At 42.9% G+C, this 27,838-nt stretch overlaps 2 protein-coding genes and 1 long non-coding RNA gene across 20 annotated transcripts in view; 2 read left to right on the forward strand and 1 right to left on the reverse strand.

The window, feature by feature from the left end:
- The window catches only part of RIPOR1 (RHO family interacting cell polarization regulator 1), a 98,321-nt gene extending 96,825 nt beyond the window's left edge, over positions 1–1,496 (forward strand). For all 17 annotated transcript variants that reach the window (XM_083626439.1, XM_083626431.1, XM_083626437.1 and 14 more), the window contains one exon: positions 477–1,496. In XM_083626439.1, coding sequence (XP_083482565.1) covers positions 477–574 — 98 coding nt within the window. In that variant the 3' untranslated portion in view covers positions 575–1,496. The remainder of the gene's footprint in view (positions 1–476) is intronic.
- Positions 1,291–7,303, reverse strand: LOC310768459. The gene is made up of 2 exons (XR_014551329.1): positions 6,995–7,303; positions 1,291–4,553 (listed from the first exon to the last, which is right to left on the reverse strand). It is a non-coding gene; the product is annotated as an uncharacterized lncRNA (long non-coding RNA).
- On the forward strand, positions 6,174–27,795 carry CTCF (CCCTC-binding factor). 2 transcript variants are annotated; one of them, XM_083626475.1, is made up of 11 exons: positions 6,174–6,365; positions 17,049–17,841; positions 18,431–18,601; positions 20,189–20,322; positions 20,863–20,983; positions 21,545–21,694; positions 22,333–22,493; positions 22,763–22,945; positions 23,473–23,608; positions 24,752–24,916; positions 26,096–27,795. In XM_083626475.1, the coding sequence occupies exons 2-11, from the start codon at positions 17,061–17,063 to the stop codon at positions 26,275–26,277; spliced, it is 2,184 nt and encodes a 727-aa protein (XP_083482601.1). In that variant the 5' UTR covers positions 6,174–6,365; positions 17,049–17,060; the 3' UTR covers positions 26,278–27,795. The 2 variants fall into 2 exon arrangements, with proteins under 2 accessions (XP_083482601.1, XP_083482602.1); XM_083626476.1 differs by having other exon boundaries at positions 6,175–6,365; positions 17,052–17,841.
- Positions 27,796–27,838: the final 43 nt, after the last annotated feature.

The following is a 27,838-nucleotide window of genomic DNA, read 5'->3' on the forward strand; positions in this document are numbered from 1 at the left end:
GGAAGGAGGACAACAATTGTTAAATGACTCTGACTCAGGACAGAAAAGGGCACCTGGAAACCAACGGTGTTCAAAAAGTACTAAATGAGCTCTTCAGATGTATCAACTGACCATTCCTACAAGGGTAAATTCTTGTCAGTAATCATATAGCCTCATCAGTCTTCATTGTTTGGTTGGGGAATTGGGTTCACATTCAAGAAAATATGAATGGACCATCATCAGCAAACAATATTGACCATACATTAATTTTGGAAGTGTAGTCTTATAAGTGTAGCCACACAGCTGGTTGGATCACCCTTAGGCAGCCAAGCAATGAAGTTTTATGAAATTGGGTGGGGGAGGGAATCACCCATTTTCAGGCCAGTGTGTTGCCAAGGAAGATTACAGGGAAATTTTATGGTCTGACTTTGTAGACATGTGCAAGGCTGGGGCAAACCATATCCTAAATAACAGCTGATTGCTTTATCTGCTTGCAGGAGAAGATGGGAAATCTGCTCATCGACGTCTTGAAGAGTCTCTTGACAGTTTGCCCCGAATCTTTGCCCCAGGGAGCATGGCCAGCACTGCGTTCTGAAGGGTGCCACACAAACTGACCAGCCAGATCCTTTTGGGACCCAGACTTTGCATGCCACAGAACTTCAACCAAGTCACACAGACTGGGGTCAGACTAGTGTGCCATAGACTGGGCAGCTCTTTGCCCCTAAGCGCATGCACACACTGCAGTATTAGCATCACCCACACGCTGTCTTATGTGGAGGATGCCTTTTCCTAGCCCCAGTGGCTGCTTCACTCATGGAACTAACATGAGTACAAGACACTGAGAGATTCGCTTGTTTTTTTCCTACAGGAGCCCACAGGGCTGAGGGATTGAGTATGGCTCTCTGCCATTCGCCAGGATCAATATGCCACATTTTGGAGAAAAACAACAGCTGAGCATTATGGCCATGGCAGAAAGTCTCAGTTGCTAAAGCCATCTCCCATTTGAGACAAACTTGGAAGAATTTTTGTGTGTTCTTGAAGTCCCACTTAGTGTTCAACTTGTTCTTAGCTTGCCCATGTCCTCCACCCTTTGGGGCTGTGAATACTGCAGGAAATTGGGACCAGGTATATTCTGCTACTGAGGAGCTGCAAACTCTTCTCTCGGTTCTGAGAGGTGGGGGGGGGGGGGAGAGAAAATGCACAATGATTACAGGAGGGAGTTTCCCACCTCCCAGTGGAGGAGGAAGAAAGGACAGATTGTTTTTAACAGTGGTGCTGTGGCAGATGGAAGCAACATGGATAGACAAACGCTGCCACTTCTTTGGCTATTTTATTATTTTTATTTACACATTTTTTGGGGGGGAGGTTGCAGACAAAAGCAAAAAGTCTTTTCTATAAAATCTCTATAATTTTATCTGTATATCTACATAGATATATAAATATATATAATGTAATTATCAAGAGGTTTGGCTAATTTTGACTTTAAGCCTGAAATAAAAAGAAGTTTGAGCAAGTGAGTTGGGTGTACATCATTTTGTGACTGCTGCTGTGGAGTTTCCCTAACCAAACTGGGAAGGAGTGAGGTGTTGTGAAACCTCAATTGGTCAAAAACACCTTAGGTAACTCAAGTCAACAAAGTACAGCATTGAAGTTTTTCAGTGGTTTTACAGGTGGTGAAATAAAAAGGAAGATGGACTGAGCTTCTTTCCAGAAGTGAAAGGGGAATGCTGAAGACCACAGGCAACAAGTCATCCTTGTCCTTCCTGCAGTACAGAAAATAGAAATGGAAACCATTATTCATCGATGTTCAATATTCATACCCTGCCTTGTTAAATAAGGTTCTCTGAATATGATAGATAGATAGAAAGAAAGAAATCAATACAGCAAATTCACACTAGCATTAAAGTGAATAAGGAAGTCTCTTCTCCTATTGGAGCCCTCTGGATCTCTGAAAACTGTCATGTTCTGACAATGTATTTCTAAACTTTTAACAAACTGGACAGCAAAGGAACATGAAAATATTTCTTCGGTACTATGTTTGTGTGTTTGGATATCAGTTAAAGAGAATAACTTGTACACCAGAAATAAAACTGACACAGTTGAAGCCTCACATTTGACTTTCAACTTCTTGGGGAGGGGGATCAATACAGCAGCAAACGTAAGCTGCCAAACTAACAATCTTAAAGATATTAACAGTACAAACCTACATCTTTTTAGTCAAAAGTAAGCCCCTCTGAGTTCAAGACAGCTTACACTCATTTAGGTAGGTATAGGATTGTAGTGCAAAACACTAAAAAGTTGACAGGAAGATGAAATTCAAGAAGAGTAATCTGAAAAAGTTCCTGCCTATCTGAAAGCGAACAACAAAAGGGGCAGGTGAACCCCCTTGGCATGTTATTCCAGATCTGAAAAGGCCCTGTGGTGGTGAGGGTCCTTAGAGCAGGACCTCAGAAGACGAAGATGTTAAGACAGGTTTCATATGAAGAAAGGTGATTCTTGAGATAACCTAGGCTGAGAATTCTTTGGGGATGTCTCCTGAAAACATTAGCTCAATGTGTCTGCAATCTGAAAAGAAGCAAAGGTGCTGAACAAGATGCAACATAATTCACATTTTTTTACATTTAAATGCAGGTATGTGCCCCCCCCGAGTATGGATCAGAAATATAGGGGGAGGGCAAAGGGCTAAAGTCAGGGGACTTATGTCTGCCATTTACTTTAAAAAAAAAAGTAACACAATTGTAAACTGCGTAGATAGAATCTCATCTAGTTTGCCCGTAAGAAAATAAGAACATTCCTCCAGTTGTCTGGGAGCACTTGATGCAGTGTTTTTGAATCGATGCCTGAATGAGAGCTGCATATAGGCTGTTAGGTAAGAACAGAAAATACATTTTGAAAGTGGATAAATAGAGGTTAGGTAAATGCGCTTATAAAAATATGCATGTGCCCATGAATTTCCCTGTACCACTTGTGACTCCAAAAAGCTCCTACACCCAGAAACTAGCATAAACATGTCCGACTTACATTAACCTAGAGTCACTGGGCAAAATGAGCCCTTTATTGAGGAAAGCCTCAGGATATATGGATGTAAAGTAAATTAAAACAAAGGTTGTTCCTAAATTAATTCTTCCTTGGCTTGTGACATCAAAATGATGTGTCTTGAGATCCTCAGCTTGAATGGATCCCTTTAGCATAGAGATGGGGAACCCCTGTACTTCCAGAGGTTGCTAGACTATCATAGTTTTTGACCATTGGCCATACTGACTGGGACAGAGGGCATTTAGCCATCTAACAACACCTGGACGCCACAGTCTCCCTCTCCCTGATGAGGAATATTTCACTCCTGCGAAAGACCCAGCTATTTGCCCTGCCTAATTGTTTCGTTGGAGTTTCTTGTTGGCACGTCCCTGGGTTTCGTTTCCACATGGTTACTTCACTAAAATGTATTGAAAGTGCCCTAAGCTGCTTCCCTAGCCTGCCACTAAGATGAAATGTATAACTTTTGAATTAGGCCCAGTGTCTGGACTATACCACTTGAGGTGGAAGTTCCTGTGATTGTGTAGAGGTAACTGGCAGCTTATATGAGGGTTTGGTTTCAGGGGTCCTCGTGCAAATGTAAAATAGTGTAAAGCCAGGAACCTCTGGAACTGCTCTCCCCATGACCATCCCTGTCTACAGCAGCCTTTCCCTTGGCCTCTCTTACTGCCCTCTGGGAAGGATGTGCAAGGCCCAGGGCCCTCATGTAACATTGCCAGAGCCCAATAAGCAAAATGGAAGGCTTAAAAAGGTATTTTTGCAGTGGGTTTTCTCTGCTCTCCATTTATTTATCCACTGCCCACATACAAGTTGTGATGTAGGAGAAATCAGTGTAAGATACATACGTTCAGCTGTACTTGTACCTGCCTCTCCCATACAAAGAATAAAATACCTTTCGAGAGAGAGCACACATTCTGTTAACATTGCTACCCTGTTAACCACGGGATTGTTAAAGTACCCACAGGCACCTGCAAAGCCTGAGACAATTCATACAAGGCAAACGATTTCCAACATCTATCATTGCTGCTGTCTGGTTTTCTAGTGGGAAGAATTGAGTCATGCTTCCCATGAGGTCCACCAAGAGTAAAATGGCCATCCAGCAAATCCAGAAATAGATGTTTGGGGATTTCTTGGCCAGCAGGTTTATGGAGGATCACTGCCTATGCTCAGCATTAAATCTTTCCCTAGCTGTTTTTAGCTGGTGTAAGCAGATGGAAGTGGGGAGATTTTCCTGAAGCTGTCATTTGAGAGGAAACTGGAAAGGGCCAGCCCCAGGTAGGAGTGGTCCTATGTATTCTTCATTCTAGTGCCCGCCCTACCCCCCGTCAATATGCCCTAGCAGGCATACCTGTCAGTAATGGTTGGCAGCAGCAACAGTGATGCTTTCAGCAATGCTGGATGGCAGGGACTAGCTACCATGTTAATTTCCTTCAATACCTTGTAACAGCACTTTGTCAGGGGTGTTGTGTTGGCCCACAAAAAATAAAGGGGAACTCAGGGCAGGTATCAATGATGTTGGGACCCTGATGGTTGTCCTGGAACTGGAGATAAAGGGTTGGACCCAGACATAGTCATCCTCTTTTTGCCAAGAGAGGAAGACAGGTGACAGATGCATAGTGAAAGCCATGAAGCTCACTGGTGACCTTGGGCCAGTCACTGCCTCTCAGCCTAACCTACCTCACAGGGTTTTGGGGAGGATGAAATGGAGAAGAGTACCACCTTCAGATTCTTGGAAGATAAAGAGGGTATATAAATGTAATTAATTTTTTAAAAAGTTGATTTCTTCTAAGAGAGAACTGTTCTTTTGTAGAAAACGCTGTTTCCCTTCAAGATGGCATCTTCTGCTGCAAGGCCACAAAATTACCACAGCTCCAATTAAAGAACTAGGATTAATTAAAGAATAGGGATTAGAGATATATAGAGGATATTTTGTGGTGAGGGGAGGTATATAAATACTATTAAAGTAGAAGAAATGTATTTAAAAACAACCACCAAACATATAGTCGCTACATTCATGTTACATATGCAGCAAGGAATACCCTGAATAACTATAATCCACTGGCTCCATAAGGACAGGTAAGGGGGTTCTAGATAGAGCTACTTCCCATTTTAGAAACCAAGCACCATTTTAAAGTAAAATCTAAACTGCCTGAATGTGGAATGGGACACTAGCAAATCTCTTTAATACGTTTTCTGCTGAATTTCTGGTAATCACTTTCAACTACAAACTGCTCTCCTCTTAGATATTTCAAGAGCGGTGGGAATCCTTCACTAAGAACGGGGATGGGTTGCAGTTAGTTTACCTACATTCCATGTACGGTAACAAATACTGTATGGACTTTGAAAGGACATCAACCCACCTGTTGTGATCCTTTCCCTAGTTAGGGTCAATTTACCTGATTACTGTGTCTTTCAAGTAAGACAAATGAGATTTGAAAAGCAAACATCCTCATGACTTTTAAAGATTGTAAATCTTTAAAATTTTAAAAGATTTAAAAGACTGTAGATCCCACCACCACCCCGCTCTTTTGGGTATCAGGGCTTTAATGGCTGTGCATCAAATTAAAAAGGACAGCAGTATTTCTCACCACAGATATACATTAAGTACTTAATCCGAGATACCACTGTACACTGACAGGTGGCAGCTTTGCCTGTTGAATTTCTGCCTACTAAGGGATTGTTAAAGGTTTAATTCTAATATAAAAATAAGTGGCATCTCTATTTTGAGGCAAAGGTGTGCAATCACAAACTGCCTCTGACAAGCTGCAGTTAACTTACATATCCAAGCTCGCCTGTTTTGGTTTTGGACACGTTTGCACCAATTTGCTCCTGATTATACCAACACGACGCTCGTGACACCCCCGCCCGTTGACAGAGATTTTCCTTTCTCGGCAGGTGGCAACAGGGCCAACGTCACCTCAAGAGGGCGCCACACCGCGGAACCAATCCCATTGCCCGCGCTTGCAACGTGCAAGTGCTCTGCACCCTCGGCCCAGGCCGCGTGTGACGTCACAGCGCCACCCGCCCTCACGTCCGCCGCGGCCCTTCTAGGTCCTCTATTTGAAGTTGGCGCCCAGCGGCTCCTCCCATGGTGCTCCGCGCGGCCGCTTCTCCCGCTCCCTCCTCCCTTCGCTCGGCTTCGGCGGCCGCGGCTGCCGGGCTGGCGCAGGCGCACTGTTCCTCTCGGCCGCCATTTTGTGTCCGAGGCGACTGTGGAACGATTAAACCGCGAGCTGGTGCTGGGCGCTGGCGGCGGCCGCTAGCGGCGGGGCAGCGGCAGTAGGAGCTCCGCAGGGCCCGAGCGGGGCGGGGCCCGGGGCAGCAGGGGCGGCCCGGAGGCGCCTCCGGGACAGGTAAGCAGCGCGGGGGGTTTGCAGTCGCTTTCTCCGGCCTCTAGGTGTCACGATGGGGCTCGGGCTGGGACCCGCCGCGGCGCCGCCGATGGGGAGCGGGGCTTTGTCTCCCTCTACCGTCCCCATCGCCCTGATGCCGGCCTGGTACTGCCGCCCATCGGCCTCCCAGAGCAGCGCCTCTGCCGGAACCAGGCCGGGCCTGGATAAATAGACAGAGGCGCGGCTGCTTAGCTCGGCCTTGCCCAACCCGCCGCCGCCTCACCCTCTCCGCCGCCGCCAACCACGGCCTGCTGGAGTGACTCGGTTTTTATTTAACTCGTCCGCCATTATGGAAACGACTAACCCCGGGCGTTCCTGTCCCCGCCAAAAAGCTCTCATCAAAACACCCACCCGCCCGCCTTGATCCTGGCCGAGTCGATTGGGTTTCCTCCCCCCCCCCCCCCGTTTCCCAGCTCCTCCCGAGCCGCCCCCATTAACCTGCGGCCTAATCCTGCCACCTCCCGCCTCTTCTGGCTCGCTTCTCGTTCCGCCCGGTCGCCTCCGCCCCGCGTCGATTCCCGCCCGTCTCCGCTTCTGCTTTTCTCTCCCTCCTCCCCATGCCCGGACGTCCTCGTCCCGTCCCAGCTGACCGTCCCCGGCCTGCTCCGTCCGCGTCCTTTTCCCCCGATGGTCCTGCGTGTCCGCGCTGCCCGTCCCTGCCCGCCTGCTCCCGCCGGCCGCCGCCTCGCTGTGCGCGCTGCGGAGTGAGAGGCGCTGCGAGCTCAAGATCGGGACTCGAGCTCCCTCTTGCAAGGCAGGCTGAGCTGCAGCGCCATGCAGCGCGGGAGAGCGCCAGGCGGGGACGCCCGAGCTCGCCCGCCCGGCCTGGAACCGGGAAGGAGCTCACGCGGGGCTCCCCTTTTCACCTTTACCGGGGAAGGTCCTTTCGTAAAGTTAGGATGGTGTCAAGGAAGGGGGGGGAGACTTCACGATCTCATTCATACCCCCAGTCATGACTTTGGCCTCGACGCTACCACCTAGTCCTGATTATCTTTGTGCAGATACTATTCTTAAAGGGGGAAAAAGTAGTACTTTAAGGGAAAGCCCTCTAAAATTGCCAGAAAATTGGGCCACGCAATTCCGGAGGTTGTAGAGATCTTCCTTTATATATCCTCATGCCGTAAATCCAATAAGGTTTGGGGGAGGGGGCTCTCCCAGCCCTGAAGGAGAGAAGTCTATTACTACTTTGACTCTATATCTTTCTGAAGGTTCTCCTGCGGTTTTATTTTAAGAAAAGAACTCTTTCACAAAGGGAATATACCAGAAATTTGCATATTACTTTATATGCCTTGTTTTAAAATATATTGCTCTGAATATATGCTGTCAATTAAATCTGAGCAGTTGAGAACATGCTTGAGGTTGCTAGTGTGAAATTGGTGGGCCTGTTAGATGTATTTCTCCAAAGTAGGTTAGGGTGAGTGATAGCAAGTTGCCCAAGCCATCCTGGGTAATCTTGACGGATAAAGTCATAATTGCATCACACTAGTGAACTGCCTTCTAAAATGGGGAGAGGAGGGGTATTGGTCATAGCTAACCAGCTTTGATTCTGACCATTTATTTACAGTTACATGTTCTTTACAGAATGAGGTGGTCCATGAGGAGAGATTTAAGTGAAATATAATAGACCTATGCTACTATATATTATGCTAGCCCATAGTTGGTGCAGCATCTTGATGTAGCTAATGCTTCTATGTTGTCAGTGGCCATCATTGCTGTTTTGCTGTAATAGTTAGAATTCTGCTTGATTTCCAAAAAAAATATTCTTTTGGCTCCCAGTATTGTAGTGATTATCTGAGTAGTCATTTAAACCTAAAAGTGTATTCCAAACTAGTATCCCTCACCCACATATATTTTAAAACACAGTTCTAAAGTCTTGCACATTTGTCATTCGTCTGTCACTTTCTAATGCAAATGACCACATTAAGCTGTTTTATGGGTTACATTCTGTTTCTTATTTTACTTTCAAACTCTCCTACCATGAAAACAGGTGGACCTTGTGTGCTCCTTAACTTACTCTTTTGCAGGCTTTGGGCAAGTAGTGTACTGTACAAAATGATGCAAGAGAACAAATGAATTTGAGAGGCGGGGAGTAACTTAATCAAGGCTACTCTTACATATTCATGCTAATCTGATGGTGTTAGAGTTGGCTGATACTGGCGGCAGTAGACTATTGAGCAAAAGTTAACCTGTTGGGACTAGGCTGCACTGACATCTGAAAGACATGCCTATGTAACAGTGCACTGTAGTTCCATTTATTTCATTGGGGATTCCAGGACAGATAAAAGAAAGTACTTATTCACATAGCACATAGTTAAACTATGGAGCTGTCTCCCATAGGAGGAAGTGATGGCCACCAACTTGGTTGGCTTTAAAAAAGGATTAAACAAATACATGGAGGTCAAGACTATCATCAACAACTACTAGCCATAATTGCTATGTTCTACCTCCACTGTCAGAGGTAGTATACCAGTTCCTGGGAATTACAGGTAGGCAAAGAGCTGTTGCGCTCATGTCCTACTTGCAAGTTCCCCACAGGCATCTGATTAGTCATTGTGAGAACAGGATGGTGGACTGGATGAGCCATTGGCCTGATCCAGCAGCATCTTCTTATGTTCTTATGATTAAATCTTAGCAAATTTCCCCCGGTACTGTATCAGATACATTCTTCCTCTAATAGCTTGGTCTTCTGAGCTGTAGTTCAGACTTGCCTGTTGTTATGCTTCACCTCCATCTACACTATGCCAACAAATTGCTTCTACATATCTTTTTATCTCCACCTGTGTTGAACTCTCATATATCTGTAAAACTTCCAGAAATCTCCTGGCATATTGAAGCATTCACCTTGGTTTTAGATCTGAATGTGTCAATTGATTCTAATGTTGCAGTTGTTGAATTCTCAGCAGTACTGCTAAGGATTAAATGTACCCTTGCTACTTCCGTCAAAACTTGGTATGTTTTAAGAAATACAGTGGTACCTCGGGTTACATACGCTTCAGGTTACTTATGCTTCAGGTTACAGACTCCGCTAACCCAGAAATAGTACCCCGGGTTAAGAACTTTGCTTCAGGATGAGAACAGAAATCGTGCAGCAGCGGCAGCAGGAGGCCCCATTAGCTAAAGTGGTGCTTCAGGTTAAGAACAGTTTTAGGTTAAGAACAGACCTCCAGAACGAATTAAGTTCTTAACCCGAGGTATTCTGAATGGTTGAGCCAATGGGCAGCAGTTTGGGAATCTGCTTCATAGTTAGGGAAACTGACTTAATTTTCAAAACTTAAGGTTACATTTAATGTGAATTCTTGTACCTGGTGGAATTAATTTATTTTTGTAAATTTCACTTTCCCTACTGTGCCATTACATATAAGTAACTTCCAGTTTGTACATTCAGAGGTGATATTGGACCCAGATAAATATGTAAAATAAGAACCCTGGAGTAGCTTCAATCAGCCTATTTTATTAGCATAGCTGTAATTACAAAATGTGGTGGCCTTTGTAACATGTAGTATAGAACTCAGGATTTTTAGAGTTTGCTCCACCTTTGTAAAATAAATTTCAAGCCCTGTTGATTTAATCCTATAACCACTTAGCTGGGGGTTAACTGCTTTGAACTCAGTGGAACTTAGTTCTGAACTGACATGCATAGACTTTGTTGTTAAGAACATGGAAAGTCGCCTTATATAAAGTCAGATTAGCCTAGTATTGTCTTCTCAGATTGGCAGCAGTTCTTCAGGGTCTCAGGGAGGGGTCTGTCCCATCACTTGCCACCTGATTCCTCTAAACTAGAGATGACAAAGATTGAGCCTAAATCTTTATACTGTACATGCAAAGCAATTGCTCTACAATTGAGGTATGAATACTTCAGTGAAAATGGTTCCACATAAACAAGGGAACCTCTTTGAATCTCACTGTGGTGGAATAGCTTTCCCTCTGGGTACAGTCTTGGAAACTTCTTACTTAACAAGAAAGAGGAAATTTATCTCTGTTATCCAAATAGACCTTCTCCATTGCTTGCTGTCAAATGGCTTAAATAGCATCTCATGCACAGCATTTTATGCTTTTATTCATATCTGCAGCTTCTGAGCTCCTGGGGAAAGCTAGGTAAGGAAGGTGTGATGTTTCTGGACTACAATTTTTTTCATGCCTGACCATTGGCCGTGCTTGTTGGGGCTGATGGGAGTTGTAGTCCAGCAACATCCAAAGGGCCAGAGGTTCCCCATAACTATTGTATGTGTGTCTCTGTGTGTACTCTGTCATTGAGTCTGGGGCAACCTCCAGTTGCTTTCAAGCTCCCTGGAACTTAACAATTTTGTTCAGAGTTCATAGATCTTTGTGTTGGTTTCTTGCAAGAAGACAATCTTGCAAACTGAAGCCAAAGGGATTTTCTTTGCATTGGCGAGAAAGCGAAACAAGGCGTCAGCCAGAAGAGTCCAGTTTAGAAGAGACAAGTGTTGAGGGGTTGAGATCTTTTCCCTCTCTCACCCTCCACTTAACCCAGAAGATGGATTCATAAGCTAGTGTTGGAAAATATCTTTTTTCTGCATATTCTCTGATTAATCCCAATGATGGGTCACCTTGATACCTTGTTGATTCCCCAGTGTCAAGAAGGAGCATTCATATCAAAAGGGTTGTTCCTAATGGCACCTGATGTATTCTCCAGCTCTTGACAGAAAGATCGTGAGAGAGAAACACTGGTTTTGCCTTTGGCCATGGTTGACTGCTACTGCAAGATCCTTTTCAAAACTCTCTTTAAAATAGAGGAGGAGGGGATGTGGGATTGGAGGAGGCATAGCTGGGTAGAGCTGCTATTTGAAAGCACTCCAGTACTCCCTGCTTCTTTGGAAGCAAAGAAACTACATTATTGAAAGCTTCTAGGGCAGGGTTTTTATGGAAGAGGAGCTCTCTGACATTCCTGATCAGTTGGAATAAGACTTTGGGGCACAATTTACTGCAAGCTAAGCTAAACAAGGGCTAGTGGGGAAATATACATGCTGGATACTCAGAAATTTTCCAACTCTGGTCTACAGTATGTTGAGTTCTTACATGTGTGTAAAATGACTTAAACATCAACTGAAAGCTCACACATTTGCATACTTTATTTTAAAGCTTTCATACAAGCTTGGGATCTTGGTCACTTACTGGAATATTTCATTAAGACAACAACAACTTTGCACAAGTGAGAGTAACCTCTTTTTTAACATTGAGTCTTCTGATGGCAGTGTCAAAATGACGGGTGCTTACCGGCTTTGTGTGAGAAAGGATCATAAATGTTCATACATTTATCATTGAAAACCAGGGACAGTTCATATGTACAGCTGTGGAATAACATGAAGATATATGACACAGATCTAAATTGACTGAAATTCTGAATATATCTGCAGCATGTGACTAAGAAAAAAATATGTATAAATTCTTAATTAGTTGAGAATATTGTAAGCTTCAGTGGGCATGTCTGCTATTAGTTAGGCACTGTTTTTCCTGCTGAACTAAATTTACTGCCCTTTAAAAGAATATTATACACTTCAAAATCCAAGAAAACAGATGTTCTAGATACATCTTGGGTTTGAGTAATGGATGTTCTAGTAACATCTTGGGTTTGAGTAACGAATTATTGGGTTTGAGTAACGGACTCCCAGGTTTTTCTGAAGCTGTCTCTGGAGTGAAATGAGTTACTCATAAGCATTTCTAAAATAGTCTTGGCAGAATCCTTAAAATCAGCATTTGACCTAGCAAAGGTCAAAAAATGCCTTAATCCCCTTTGTGATGCTTAGCTTGTAAGCCTTCCTGGATCCAACTAATTGTCTATCTAGTCCAGCATCTTATTTACAAAAGTTTTCAACTAAAATTGAAGCCTGAAAACAGGATTAAAGGCAACAGCTTTCCCCTGTAGTAATTTGTGTTTAGAGATATACTGCCCCTAAATAAGACTTAGCTTTCATGATAGGGGTTTCCATGAATTTGGCTAACTTTACTTAAAACCACCTAGGTGGCTATTGTACAATAGTGAATCATTGTCTTCAAGTTGAATCTTTTAAAAAGGTAAAATAACTTTTTGGAGAAGTATCTTCCATTGATGTGGAATATTTCCCTTTTCAATACTAGCTACTTGGAAATAAATGTTGGAAATTTAGCTCAAGGCAGAAGGTGCTGCTTTTAGTAAAAAAACAGTATGAACATTTTTGGGGTAACTATAACCTGAGTTTTACTTGTTGTTTTTTGTATTTAGGGAATGGCTTTTGTAATAATCAATATGCTCTATCTAACATTCCCTTTGTTGTTATAGTTGTTAGTAAAGTCTCATTACTGTCTGCCTCTTTGTTTGGTTGTTCATGATAATCTACATGTAGTGGAGCAAAAACATGTTTGTTGTGAACCTTTAGGTTAACCACTTAATGTCATGCATGATATCATAATTTTAAAACAGCAGGGTAACATACAAAACTTTTCCTTGAACATGGCTGCTCAGGCATAGAAAGTAAGCAAGTGGCATTTTCTTTCTTTACCATGTTAAGGAAAATACAGGCTGAGGCAGATTTGGATGCCAGTTATGTTGTAGTCAACAGTTAGGAGTGATCGCAATTGCATTTTGATTAAATAAATTGCTTTCTCTAAAAGGTGGTACTGTCTTAGCTTTCTGGACCATTGTGTAGCATCAAGGACTTGAGTGTATTCTGTGGATCCAGAGCCTTGTTTGAACTCCTCCCACTGTGATGCAACTGTCCCATTGAGGGTTTTTTTTTCCATTGAAGTTGTCACGTTCCTTAAATAAATGTTAAGATTGGTGTGTGTGGTTTTTTAACATCTGTATACTAGTAAGAACAATAGCTCTGAAGAAAAGTGCTACACTTTTCAAAATATCATGCCCTATATTTTTGCAGGCATATTTTAGTAGAGCCAATCCCTCATATTTCAGGCATCTGAAGGCAGCCCTGTTTCAGGAAGCTTTTAATGTGTTCCTTTATTTTGTTGGAAGCCGCCCAGAGTGGCAGGTGGGCTACTTGAAATATTAATATTATTTCAAGATAGCGCTTCTTGTCACCTGTTATTTTATAATTTATAATAATGTTTTTCATAAAATTTATATACCACTATTGCTTTAAAAACCAACCAACCAACCTGAAAGCAGTATATAAGTGCTTTAAAAACAGCAATCTTGGGGGGGGGGAGAATATGCAGACTTTTAAAAATAGGAAGTGCCAGTTTAGTTATTCAAATAGTTTTATATCAATTAATCTAACCTGCTAATTGGCTCAGTTTTCCAACCCAACTTCTCGTGTTGTAAAAGACAGCTAAACTTTACAGGTTATTCTTAGCAACTTGCTGTGACTCCACTGTAAAAAATAATCAGAGATCCAGAGCAGAACTTGAGTAGGTGTGTTCTGCAATGGCCAAGGCTGGAAACATGGGCTTCTGCTGCAGGTGCGCAGAGTGAGCCAATCCAAATGAACTCTAAAATTCACAGAGGCAAATTAAAAACTGACAGCATGCACCTCAGGCATTCAGACTTTTCTCTTCTGCCATGGTTTTAAAAACAGAAAAATGTTTCAGAATGTCTCCAAAACAGTTGATGGCATCTTTTTTTTAAAGTGCTTAAAATTGTGCTAAGTGCTATGCAAAAATTATTAAGACAGACAAGTCGGAGGGTAAGGAAAGGAAGAACATTTAGAAAGATGCATAATAATTCACTAATTTTGGATAAAAAGGGTAAAAGCTATTTTATGGTTCATAAATGTAATTACTACATTAAAGTGGCAATATGCCTTTTTGCAAATTCTAAGTGGGCTGGTTCCCCTATAAGGCCTCACAACTGTAGAAGCTCAAATTGCACATGCTTCCACTTACTGATGCTCAAATTAAATGCTGCGGTGCTTGTTGAAGAACGGTAAGTTGTGGCCTTTCCATCAGTGCTGCTATTCCTTTTGTTTTAAGGGGGGGGGTGCGCGCGCACATAACAGCCCTGATGTAGTTGACCAGAAAGTGAGTCATTGGGTTGTCTCAGAACTTAGTCCTATAGAGGTGACCTTTAGAGCATCAAGCTAACCAAATATTCTCTTTTTTCTGATCTTTTGATTTCTGGATTTCCCCCCTCTTTCCTCCTATGCAGACACATTAGCTGGCCTGCTAGGATATGGAATTATTTATTTTGTGGGGAAGTTTAGGCAAGAGATGTGAGGCTGTCTCAGTGTTGACAAGCAAAGCAACCCACCCACACTGCAAATCATGTGGTCAGCTTCTGGGCAGGGAGACAGGAGAGCTTATTAAGCGCATGCGTTGAATCTCACTGTTAACTGTCATGCAGGCGGATGTAATACTGAGATACTCAGACAGCTGCTGGCAGAAAACAGGAAACTAACTTAAAACCAGTGGGATTCATTGCATGTCAATTTGTTTTGCATTGCTTTGTCAATTTTCCGTTTCTTAGTTATACTGACACTGGAATCATTATTTTTGCAAAATGTTGGGTGCTGCTGCAGTATCCACAATCACATGGGTCTCTAAAAGTATCTATTATGTTGGAGGAAATGTGAAGTGCATGGACAAGAGCAGTGTTTTCCAAAGGTTAAGTGTGAAGAAGGTAGAACACATTCCTTATACCTTGTATACTCGTCAGGACAATCCTCATTCTATATCAACCTCACTTTTGTTACTTTCAAAGAGATGGAATAGATCCCAGGGCCTAATGTAATCCACCGGATAGTGGTGTCTTGCATGTGAGCTAAACACCTAAGCAAGTTAACATATTTAAAGCAAAACAGAAGTTAAGCCATAATCCCTTTTTCTTCAACACCACCTACCAAATAATGGTTCAAAATAACAAGTTTTTACTCTGCTTCCAGAAGATACTTACTTGCCTTTCAGTGAATGTAGTTTTATCTCGGAGCTAATCAACATAGGATTTTTTTTTAGCCTCACCTGCTGTGCAGGCTTGTGGTGAGGATAAAATGGAGAGAAGAGTCATACATACAACCTTGAGCTCCATGGAGGGATAGAAATGTAGCAATAATAAGTGTTTTAGGTGTGGTTTTCTATTCCAAGCTACATTCCAATATATTGTGGGGAACTGGAATGGCCTAAAATGAAACAAAGTGTTGCTAGAAGTTGGCTTCCCTGGATCATTTGGTTTGAAAAAAACATGCAACATTTTCATCCCAATACATTACTGTACTACCAGTGGGACAATAAAGCACCCCATTAGCAAATCAGTACAATTTGTGGGTGTCCCAGGTACTTTCTGTACACCTTTTGTATACAGAAAGAAAACACACTGGTGACACGTTGAACTTGGGGAGCATTGTGTACTACCATGCAGACAAAAATGTCCCAGAAGGACAATCTGTGTTAATTCTGTAACAAAAAGTACACGGGTGTAATTTAATCCCTAAAGTCTGCATCTGGATTAATTTTAAGTGCTCAACTCTGGGATTTTTTCATGGCACCACCAGAGTTGTGCTTTTTTAATGGAAGAGGTTGGTTCATTCCTTTAATTTTAATGTTATCATTATGCAACAAATTGCTAGTGTGGGTAGATGAGTGAATGCTGTACATAGCTTTATTTGCAGGATTACTGTAGTCTTATTAAAAATAACTCTAAAGGTTGACTTCCAAATTTCCAGTTCAGATAAAGACTTTTCTTTCGCTCTCTTTTTAAAGAAAGAACATTTAATGTTCTTAGGTACTCCAACCCTCTGGGGATTTTAAAATACTGTTTTAATTTTAACAGATCTCAGATGGGCCTTTCCCCACATGTCAACTGTCTTCTGTTTGCTTTTGCTGTGGCACTCAACCACCCGCATTTGTGTGGGCTCTTCTTTGTTTTGGCCCACGTTGTCAGCCTTTTTGCTGTTCTCTTCCTGTGAACTATTGACACTTCCACAGCAGCCATTTACCTTGTATTGGCAGTGTACCAGGCACTCAGTTTTAGGTGTGTATCCACGCAACATTCTGAACATGTTCCAGTTTCCCTTCCACTTAGTTGATTTTTCCTGCTTGGGGAAAAGCAACATAAGCACAGTAAAGAAGGGTATGGTTGCAAAAGCTGGCTGATCCAAAACAAAGTATTTGGAGGTTGTGCTTTTCTGACATCTTATTTTGGGGTTGCTGCCTCGCCTGTGCCATTTTGGTACATCACATCACACCTAGACCATTTATTTCCAGGAGCAGCCAGAGCAACTTGCCTTTTCCTTTCACTTTTGACTAATGGCTACTGCTGAAAGTAATGGTGGAGGGGTTTCATGGTGTCCCCAGAGACTCTCAATCTTTTTGACACTTTTTGGGAGGGACAAAAAATTCAGAAGCAGCTTTGCATTAGCCCAAAAATACTGTATCTGACTCATGGGATGCAGGGGGAAGAAAGAAGTGTAAAATGCATGTATACTTGTAGCCTGATCTTGTCCCCCAAATCCTGAGTTAGAATTACAATTCTTTCTCTTTTTTCACATTACAGACCTATATCAAGAGTGTGTAAGGCGTTGTATCCATAATATTTGTGAGCAGGGGTCTTTGTTCTGAGCATTTCTTTTTTCAGCAAATGCAGTGTGTCATTCATGTCTGATCAGATTTCTTAAGGTGTGAGACTCTGTTCCCCCATTTCTTGCAAGCGGCTGAAACAACTGCTTAAGTGTAGCTTTTGTCTCTCCCTCTGTTTTCCAGCAGGAAGGTGACATGGAAGGGGAGGCAGTTGAAGCTATTGGCGAAGAGTCTGAAACTTTCATTAAAGGCAAAGAAAGGAAAACCTATCAAAGGCGCCGGGAAGGTGGGCAGGAGGAGGATGCTTGCCCAATGCCACCCAACCAGGCAGATGGGGCTGAAGTGGTACAGGAAGTCAATGCTGGTGTCCAGATGGTCATGATGGAGCAGCTTGATCCAACGCTGCTTCAGATGAAGACGGAGGTCATGGAAGGCACTGTGCAACAGGAAGCTGAGGCTACTGTGGACGACACGCAAATAATAACCCTACAAGTTGTGAATATGGAAGAGCAGCCTATAAACCTGGGCGAGCTCCAACTTGTCCAGGTGCCTGTCCCAGTGTCTGTACCTGTTGCTACCACTTCTGTGGAAGAACTTCAGGGGGCCTACGAAAATGAGGTCTCCAAAGGAGGCCTCCAGGAAGGGGAGCCTATGATCTGCCACACCCTCCCTTTGCCGGAAGGCTTCCAAGTAGTAAAAGTTGGTGCAAATGGTGAGGTGGAGACGCTGGAGCAAGGTGAACTTCAGCCCCAGGAGGATCCTAATTGGCAGAAAGACCCAGACTATCAGCCCCCAGCCAAAAAGACAAAGAAAACCAAAAAAAGCAAACTTCGTTATACTGAGGAGGGAAAAGATGTGGACGTGTCTGTATACGACTTTGAAGAGGAGCAACAGGAGGGCTTGTTGTCAGAGGTCAATGCGGAGAAGGTGGTGGGCAACATGAAGCCCCCCAAGCCAACAAAAATTAAAAAGAAAGGTACATGGGACATTGGATTTGGGGAGCAGAAGGGGGGCATCTTCAGTATCTGTTCTGGATAGGAATTACTGCTCTGTTGCTGAATACATCATCATCTTAGAGCAAAGAGCCTTGCCAGCCATGAAACCCAGATACGTTTTGATAGGAGACTTGACTGTCTTTGATACCTCATTGTGGCCTGTTGAGATCAAGAAAGGGTTTTTGTCCCCACTTTTTTAACGAATCTGGTGTTGCCTTCCATGAAGATTTAAATACAGGGGTGATGGGTGGATTTCAGGGTGCGAATTATCTAGTTTTCCCTCAGATCAGTGTTACCCAGAGTTGTGGAGTTGCCTCCTTAATTAATTTGTTTGATCTACTTCTATTGGTTTTATTAATGCTATCCCCTGATTTAATCTGATGTGGTATACTTTGTCCCCTTTGGATAGGTGCCTTGAAATTGGAAGTGGGGTGGAAGAAAAACATGAGGAGGATCCTGCCTCAAAGTGGGGTCTTTGAACTGGATTTGCCTCTGTGGTGCTCCAGGTCATTTATGCATATAGAAGGGTTGCTATTTTAAGACTGCTAAAGAGGCTTGCTTTCTGGACAGGAGTGAAGAAGACATTCCAGTGCGAACTGTGCAGTTACACTTGCCCACGCCGTTCAAACCTGGACCGTCACATGAAAAGCCACACAGATGAGAGACCGCACAAGTGCCATCTTTGTGGCAGAGCTTTCCGGACAGTCACATTGCTGAGAAATCACCTCAACACTCACACAGGTACTTTAAAGGGAAAGGGTGACCTCTGTTTCTTTTGGGGGCCACATTCCCTCAGGGTTAGTGTATCGGAAGCTGCATGCTGGAGCCAGTGATGGATGGAACCAGACACAAGGGTTCTGGATTAATTGATCCAGAATGAGAATTACAGTACCGTGCTTCAATTTTCACAGTGACTACCTCATGCTAGAGTCCCTAAACTTAGGCAAGTCTATTCAGGAGTAAGTGCTGTTGGGTGTAAAGGGATGATGCATGAATAAGTATGCAGAGAATTATTATTTTTAAGTACAACAGACCAATATTTCCAATGTTTTAGAAACCAATGAAAGCAATTCCTTTCTGACTATACAAACAAACAAACAAAAACACACACTGCAGATGCCAGAAACCTAGCAATTTGTTCTCAGGCTTTCACCAAGCCATACGACCAGGAAAAAAATGTTTTTTAAAAGCTTTATATTTATCAGATAAAATGCTGCCCCTTCCAGCTTTTCTGACACTGCATATAAAAAGAGAGGAAAGACTGTAAAAAGCTAAGAAAAACAAGGAAGAATGTTTCTAATGTGATGGAAGAATGGGACTGCTTCAGGCAAGTTTCCCATCTGTGGTTTAGGTGATGCTGCCAACCCATAAGCATTTTTTCTGGCACCTGCCTCTTGGTTTGTGGGAGCTACAGACTCAAGCCATCCTTGTGCTAATATTGGTCCACCAGTAATTTTAGATTCTGTGATATGAGAGGCAAGTGTCATGATTAAATCTACTGAATAAGCAAACAGGGCTGTATTTAATGTTAGTTCTGCTTGGAGAATACCCATTGAAATTAAAAGATGTGACTGAATTACGTCTGTTAATTTCATTAGGTATACTCTGAGTAGAACTTTGTTAGCTAAAACTCATACCGGTATATGAAAAAAGACCTGAATGGATATTTATGGTGAATCTTAATGTGTCTTAACTGAACACTAGGCTTGGGGTTGCAGAAGGGAGATTGAGGCTCATAGGAATGGGGAAGAAATTTGACACTGAAGCGACAGACTGGATTCTTTTTCAATCTGGATACCTCAGCATTTCAGATGTCCCAACCAGTCCTTGTCCTAGAGGCCATATGAAGTTTCCTTTTTTTGCCCATGAGGGCTAGAAACTTCCTTTTGAAACACTGAGAATTACTGGCTTCATTACTGTTAACACCAAGCTGCATAGTTTTGATCACCCCACAAAGTCCAAAACATAACTTCCAATAAAGCAGAAGCATAATTGAAATAAAAATGCCTTTCATCAATTGCTTCTCTGTGGAACAGTCACATTCCTTACCATGTCATTGGGTGGTAGGGCTTGGGTTTTTTAATAGTTGGGATGCTATAGAAAACAAGTCTTACTTAACCACATGTACCATACTTAGCTTTTTCAAGCATTCGGACCCTTAGCATGGTGGCATCAATGTACTTAATAATTATAATCAGTCTTTTTAAATAGAGATTTTCTTGCCCATTTTTGATGCACCTTTAAATTAAGAAGCTAACATATTTCCTACAGATGACGCCAATATCTGTTTAGACTTTTTAATATATATTTGTCTCTGTGATCTCTCAGGTACTCGTCCTCACAAGTGCCCTGACTGTGACATGGCCTTTGTGACAAGTGGCGAGTTAGTTCGGCATCGCCGCTACAAACACACCCACGAGAAGCCATTCAAGTGTTCCATGTGTGACTATGCCAGCGTGGAGGTACGTTTTCCAGTAGTAGTAGTAGGTAGGCCATACCCACTTAACTACCAGTATTATCCTGTCTCCATCTCCCCCCCCCCCATTTGAGGTTTTGGGTTTCTTTAGTGGATATGGAGTTAACAAAGCCTGTGTCATATTGTTTGTTTCTTGACCACATATTTAGTGTGCCTAAATAGACAGGTAACTTGCATCTTATGCAAGGGTACTGTTATGGGCATCCACATGTAAATGCAAAAACATGTATAGCCAGGTGCCCCTGGAACTATCCCCCCCCAAAAAAAAAATGCAGTTTCTGGTTTTGTAGGGGAGATCTGTTGCCCAGAGTGGAAATATCAAAAATGACATTGGCAGGCCATAAGCAGCTGTTTGACTCCCAGAAAGCTTTTAGCCCCATAGCCATTCTGTTTTCTGTGTGTCTCATCTTACGATTCAAGAAATGCAAAAGGTAAAAATAGCACTGATTCTTTTATGAAAAGACAGTGAATGCAAAACCCTTTCTTCTTATGGTACAAATCCCATTTTGGTATTCTTAACTTACAGGTGAGCAAGTTGAAACGCCACATTCGCTCTCACACTGGAGAGCGGCCATTCCAGTGCAGCTTGTGCAGCTACGCCAGCAGGGACACTTACAAACTGAAGAGGCACATGAGGACCCATTCTGGTACATATTTTGCAGAGGTAGCACAGAGGCCAGCACACACTGGAAGTTCTGTGCACGCTGCTCCTTTGGCATATAAAACCTGTGTGCAATTTCTGCATAATCTCAGAAACAGTGGGATGGGGCGGGGTGTCTGACTTAATATTCTAGTGGCTTTTCTTAAAGGCTGCTGTGACCATTGTCACTGCTTGGATCAGCATTTCAAGAAGTGGGATTCCTTACAGACGTTTTTTAAAATTTGTACAGAACAGTACTTGATTTTTTGCAAACCGTTAGGGAAGTGTAATAACCTCTAAGTGAACACTAAACTTGAAGTTCCCTGACAGCAGCTTCAAAGAGCGATGCATATTTTGTAATTGGGAGAGAAGGAGATATTGGCACTCAACCACAGATCATTGTATCTGCCATGCAGCATTTGAGAGATCTCTCTTCTTTGCATTCTTTGCCCCATAATTTGACTTTGATTGAGGGGATGCTGTCTCTCCAAGCCCACCCCTCAGGTCCTTTGATAGTTTACTGCCCGCAAATGAGCCTCTCTTGCTAACTGCTCCTCTCTTCCGAAAGGTGAGAAGCCCTACGAGTGTTACATTTGCCATGCTCGCTTCACCCAGAGTGGGACTATGAAGATGCACATCCTGCAGAAGCACACAGAGAATGTGGCCAAGTTTCATTGCCCTCACTGTGACACTGTTATTGCACGGAAGAGTGACTTGGGTGAGTGCCATGAGGCTTGAGGTTGAAGTACCAGATTCTAGTAAGAGAGGTGGTGATCATACTTCTCAGAGGAAAGGCTAGTTGGTTGGTCAACTAATATTAGTTTGAAGGTCTAGAGACCAGGCTGAAGGCTGCGAAAGCTATGCAGGTCTGGCCCTGCAAAAATTGCCTTGTTGAGAGATTGCCTGAAAACCACATATAAGCTGTTTTTTGTTCCTCAGAAGTAATACAGTGTATAAATGCAGTTACTTGACTGCCTTTGTGGGTCTGATTTTTTTCTATTTGGTTATGAGGGCCACATAACTACTTGCTAAAGTGGGAGCTTAGAATATAATAAGCCTAGCAAATATCAGATTCCAGAACTCTAAAATTCCATGTGTGCAATAACAGATTTATATTTTTAATCCCACCGTACCTTGAAGGCTCAGAACAAAGTAGCAATGCTATTCAGAAAAACAAATACAGAGGACATGGAGTCTTAGACACTGTGGGCTAAAATATTTATCTTAGGGCAGGAATTTGCCCATTCGGCTGAACATTAATATAATCTCTAGGGAGTAAGCATGAGCACCTCGATGTATTCCACAGGCTATGCAGTAAAAGCAGAGCACTCTATGTGGCCTGTTTCTCTTTACCAGGTGTCCATTTGCGGAAGCAGCATTCCTACATTGAGCAGGGCAAGAAGTGTCGTTACTGTGATGCTGTATTCCATGAGCGGTATGCACTCATCCAGCATCAGAAATCTCACAAGAACGAGAAGCGTTTCAAGTGTGACCAGTGTGACTATGCATGTCGACAGGTGAAGAATATGTAAATGTTTAAGAATGTGGTTCTCACCCTGGTCGGGTGAGGCACGCAGATCAGGTGGGGGAGGATGCAAAATAATAAAGTGGGATAATGTAGACCGACACAGTGCCCACCAGATGTTGAATTACAACTCGCATGAGCATGTTTGTAGCTGATGGGAGTTGTGGTCCAAGAACATTTGGAGGGCACCAGGTTGCCTACTCCTGCCCTAGAGTTATCCCCCACCCCACCCCTGCTGACTTGGTTCTTGGTTCCTTCCAGGAACGGCACATGATTATGCACAAGCGAACCCACACTGGAGAAAAGCCTTATGCCTGTAGCCATTGCGATAAGACCTTCCGCCAGAAGCAGCTGCTTGACATGCACTTCAAACGCTACCACGATCCAAACTTTGTTCCGGCTGCCTTCGTTTGCTCCAAGTGTGGCAAAACATTCACACGCCGTGTAAGTGATTGGGGGCAAGGGTGCTGCATGAAGCAGGGCGTAAGACTGGTGTCTGAGAGAATAAGTTGAGCAATAATAGATCTTCCAGCTTTCTTGATGTGCTATATTGCTAACTGCCTTGGTGAGGTCAAACAGATATCCGAAAAAAGCCATCCCCATACGGCATTTTGCTGGGTGTGTATCCCTTTCAAAATGGTAACTTGTCACGGGAGCGGCTGCAAAACCTAAATACACTTGCTGATTCCTGTTCTCTCTTCGGAGCTATGTCAAGCATATGATTGCTGGTGTGTATGTTCTCTTTGGGTGTTTGGGTGGGATTATTGGGAGAAGTAAAGTGTACCAATTAAAATTTGGCTCATCATCACAGGTCACTTCTAATGTTGGGGCTTAGCCCCAGTTTTGGCAAATAAGATCATTTTTTTCATTTGGGGGATAAATCGGGGGGGGGGGGGGTGTCATGCTTGGATTCAAGTGCTCTAATTTGATACAGCCAACATCTTAACATTCACCTGGCTTTTTCTAATCAGAACACCATGGCCAGACATGCAGATAACTGCACAGGCCCTGATGGAGTCGAAGGAGAAAATGGAGGGGAGCCCAAGAAGGGGAAACGTGGGCGAAAGAGAAAGATGCGCTCTAAGAAAGAGGACTCCTCTGATAGCGGTAAGAACTGTAAGCTTATCTCTGAATCAGCTGTGACATCCTCACCTTGCTTATATGCTCAAGTCTCTGCATTATATTCTCATGCAGCTCTATAGTTACCAAGCCTTGCATGTCGCTCATAACAAATAACTTGGCAATGGTCACTTAAGCACTACTAGCTGCAATTTTTCTTGCAGCTATACAGTATAGGGCGGTATTAGCATGTAATAAATAATAATAATGGCAACATCCAAGCTTTTGGCTTCCAAATTTGTTTTGCCTACCACATGGCACTCTACAACAGGTCTAAATCCTGGGTGTGAATGAGTGTGTTAATGTTAAGCTGCCAAGAAAGGGCAGTAGAGGTGATATTTTCCCCTCCCTTTGGGCTGGCTCATCACCTGTTTTACGTACAGCCTATATAGGATCATAGAATTGTAGAGTTGGAAGGGACCCAAGTGTCATCTAGTCCAACCCCTTGCAATGCCGTTCTGTTCCAAGTCAAGGTGGGGGATGCTGGAAGGTGCCTCCAAGTGCAAAGCAGGGGAGTCATTTCTAATATGCAGTTCAGTGGGGAAGGCACTTCTTTGCAAGATAAATATACAGAAGACCCAAACCAGATGCTAAGTGTGTACACATCTGTACACTTGCTTGTAGTGGTCACAGGATAGCTCAGTGAGTGGAAGTGAGAAGACACATGGACAAAAGGCACCAGGAATCTTTTGAAGCAGATCTGGAAGATTTTAAGAGGAGGACGGGGTAAAGTTAATAGGGAAGTCGTTAGAGCGCCTTGAAGTTCAGTATCCCACACATGATGATGAAATTCCTTAGGAGGCAATTTATTTATTTGCAATATGTTTTTTAAAAAACAATAATAAAACAAAATTCTGCTCCTTCATTCCACTGAAGAGCATTCTGAATAGCTAATAAAAAGAAATTTCTTGTTTCCACCCCACCCCAGAACACATGTACAGTCAAAAATCCTCCCCTCCCATTTCATTGTGGAGAGGTGTACTGACATCTTCAAAGTTCTACATTTCATTCATTCCTGATTAAAACCTGAAATGGTAATACTGCCTATGGGGAGCATATTAGCTGTTCCCATTTTGTTGTTTTCATTGATAGATGCCCTGATTTAATTTTCTTTTTTTTAAAATATTGAAGAGGAAAATGCAGAGCCAGAATTGGATGATAATGAAGAAGAAGAGGAGACGGCGGTTGAAATAGAGGCTGAACCGGAAGTGGAACCTGTGGTTCCAGCACCACCACCGGCTAAGAAGCGAAGAGGAAGGCCGCCAGGCAAAGCCAATCAACCAAAACAGCCCCAGCGTAAGTCCTGGGCCATGGAAAAAAGGAAGATTTTGCATAGGTGGTTTTTTTTGGGGGGGGGTGCAAGCTTTTGCAAGGTGCATTATAATAGAGACAATTATGACTAGCAATCTGGGAAATCGGATATCATCACTTAACATATTTTCAATAATATTTGCTACCATAAAGGTCTAGAAACTTGTGAGGGGCAGAGTACTCAAATGTCTTGGGAATTTGCACAAAATACTAGATTCTTGGTGAAGCATTTGCACATGTAGGGTCAGGTTGGCTAGTTCTTAACACTCTGCTCAACTAAGATTGAACTTGCATGACCAAATCTAATTGGTCAGTCTCCCTAAATTGGATATTTATGAGCATCTTGGTATTGTTAATGGCTGAACTCTTGTTCAGATTTCTAGAAATTTCAGACATAGGGGGTTGGAACAGAAACATTTATGAAACCAAGGTGCCGTACATTCCATCTCAGGAGGTAATGAAAACCTCTTCTCAGAAGCCTGTGCAGCCACAGGAAAAAAGACCGTAACTCAGCTAAGAGCACATTCCTTGCATGCAGATGATCCCAGTTCAGTTGCTGACATCTCCAAATAGGGCTGGGGAATCAATCCCTGCTCCAAAACCCTAGACAGCCCCTGCCAGTAAGTGTAATAATAATAATTAAATAATTTAATACCCTGCCCCATCTGACTGGGTCAGAAGGACCAATGGCCTGATTTGATAAAAGTCAGCTTTCTGTGATGACTGTGAATTTTTATAACCTTAGGCAGTCAGCCTAAAAAAAATTACTCTTTCTCTCCAAATGCAACTTAAAGATGTGTGAGTAATACATGTCAGAGTACATTTCCTGTGATGGCATTCCATGGGCAGGACTCAGCTGTATATTCATGCTCAGTCTGACACACATTTTCCCTCTCCCTGCAGCCATCAGAAACATACCAATTTGAAGCCACATTGGTCAGAGACCAATTTTGCCATCACTCTTGGAATTGTTAAAATTAGAGAGGCCTTAGCTAGTCACTGTTGTCCAGCTATGAGTTTGTACAATTCTCCGCCACACACTGCACTGCCAGAGAATCGCAGCATATACACAGCCTTAGCTATGGTTATTGTGCCTAGGGTTGAGATACTGTGAAGTGGTATCCCCAGAGAGGGTCTGACTTTTACCCTGTTCTTATTTGATAGCAACAGCAATCATTCAGGTGGAAGACCAGAACACTGGTGCAATTGAAAACATTATAGTAGAAGTCAAGAAGGAGCCTGAAGCAGAGACTGTAGCAGCTACAGCAGGAGCTCAGCCAGCTGCGGTGGAAGCACCCAATGGAGACCTCACCCCAGAGATGATTCTTAGCATGATGGACCGGTGATGGAGGAAGAGTTATGCTCTTGACTGAACTGGCCTGGGCTCTTTTGAAGCGGCTCGATCCCTTTTATTTTTATTTTCCTTTTTACCTTATTTTTGGCTTTGGGAAATGCATCATTTTTAGACCATTTTACCAAACAACTCGGGAAACAAAACTTCAAATGATGTTAGAAAGTGATTTGCCTAGAACTCTCTCTGTTTAATGTTAGCCTATAACCGGATCATGGAACGTGGGGATATTTTTGAGTCCCCAGGGGTCTCCTGCAGGTCGCTGGATCCAGTTAACTCTGGACTGCATTGTAGTGACAGGCCACGGACAGCCTTTGCACGTAACGTGGAAAACATGGAAGCCCGGACTCGAGCCCACACTAACTGCTCTGGATCTGCTTTCGCGTTCCTTGAAGCCCTCTGGCCTCATTTTGCTCTATAGAGGTTTTTAAATGTAAATGCAGAACTCAGGAGGGTTGTAAAACTTTTATTGCATTTTAGTTTTTGCTTTCCCCCTCACCCACCCACCAACTCCACCCTTCCACTGACTGGCTCTGCGTCAGCAATGTAGGTTTGGCATGCTCCAGCTGGTGTCTTTCCTCCCAGATGCTTTGCTTTCTGCAGGGCATCTCTGTAATGATCAAGCTTGTAAATAACTTTTTTTTACATTTTAATCTTTTTTTCCATTTAATTAAGAGGTTTGTGGGGGGAATGCAGTTTAAAGAAGAGAACCCTGTTATTTTAAACCAGTGGTAGCTAACATGGTGCCCTCTAGATGTTGCTCGATTACGGTTCCCCTCATCTCTGACCATTGTCTCTGGCACTGATGGGAGTTGGAGTCAGACAGCATTTGGAGGACTGCAAGTTCCCCACCCCTGTTTTAAGACTCTTACAAAAATGAATTATGCAGGAATTGGTCCCAAATTAAATATTGGAACCTATCAAATTAGTGGAAGAGTGCTAGCCAAGTGTAATGATAGAACTCCACACCCCATTTCCGTTTCTAAATATATAGACTTGGTCTTGAAACGTGTCACTTAAACTCCCTTTTGAGTTTCAGGTTTTCACAACTCAATTTTCTTTGCTCACTTTTTTGTGTTTATGAATTCTGTGTTGAAAGCCAAGGTGTTAATTTGTATAGGGCTTCCCAGCCCTTGAAACCTAGGGCAAGAAATCATACTAGGTCATTAATTAAAAGATTTGGGGTTTTTAATTAAAAAAGAAGAATAATGTGAAAATACAAAATGATGCCTGTATATGAACCATCACATGTTAAAACTACGTAAGCTTTTTATAGAGCCTCAGTCTTGCTGATTTCAAAAAGAATTTTCTTCTATGTATCGCTTTTAAGAGAGCTATCAGGTTAGCTATCTGATTCTAGGTTGATGCATTTTTGTACTTAGCTGTACTGTGTGATATTTTTCATTATTTTAGGAAACCAACATGAGATAAAATGTTATAAAAATACATAATGGGGTTTGGACTCTGGGAAGGAGAATATACTGCTGTACAGCTAATAAATAATAATGATGAACCTGTGTGCATGCTTTCTGCCTCCTTGGAACCTCAAAAAGTTG

This window comes from Podarcis filfolensis, assembly GCF_964270895.1.
Source record: "Podarcis filfolensis genome assembly, chromosome: 8".
Classification (NCBI taxonomy): Eukaryota; Metazoa; Chordata; class Lepidosauria; order Squamata; family Lacertidae; genus Podarcis; species Podarcis filfolensis.

Excerpts from the sequence above, each read along its gene's own strand:
- CTCF (XM_083626475.1), top strand. The coding sequence starts at position 17,061 with ATGGAAGGGGAGGCAGTTGAAGCTATTGGCGAAGAGTCTGAAACTTTC. Across the intron at positions 20,323-20,862 it reads GTGACTATGCCAGCGTGGAG|GTGAGCAAGTTGAAACGCCA; the intron begins GTACGTTTTCCA and ends CTTAACTTACAG. Across the intron at positions 23,609-24,751 it reads AGAGGACTCCTCTGATAGCG|AGGAAAATGCAGAGCCAGAA; the intron begins GTAAGAACTGTA and ends AAAATATTGAAG.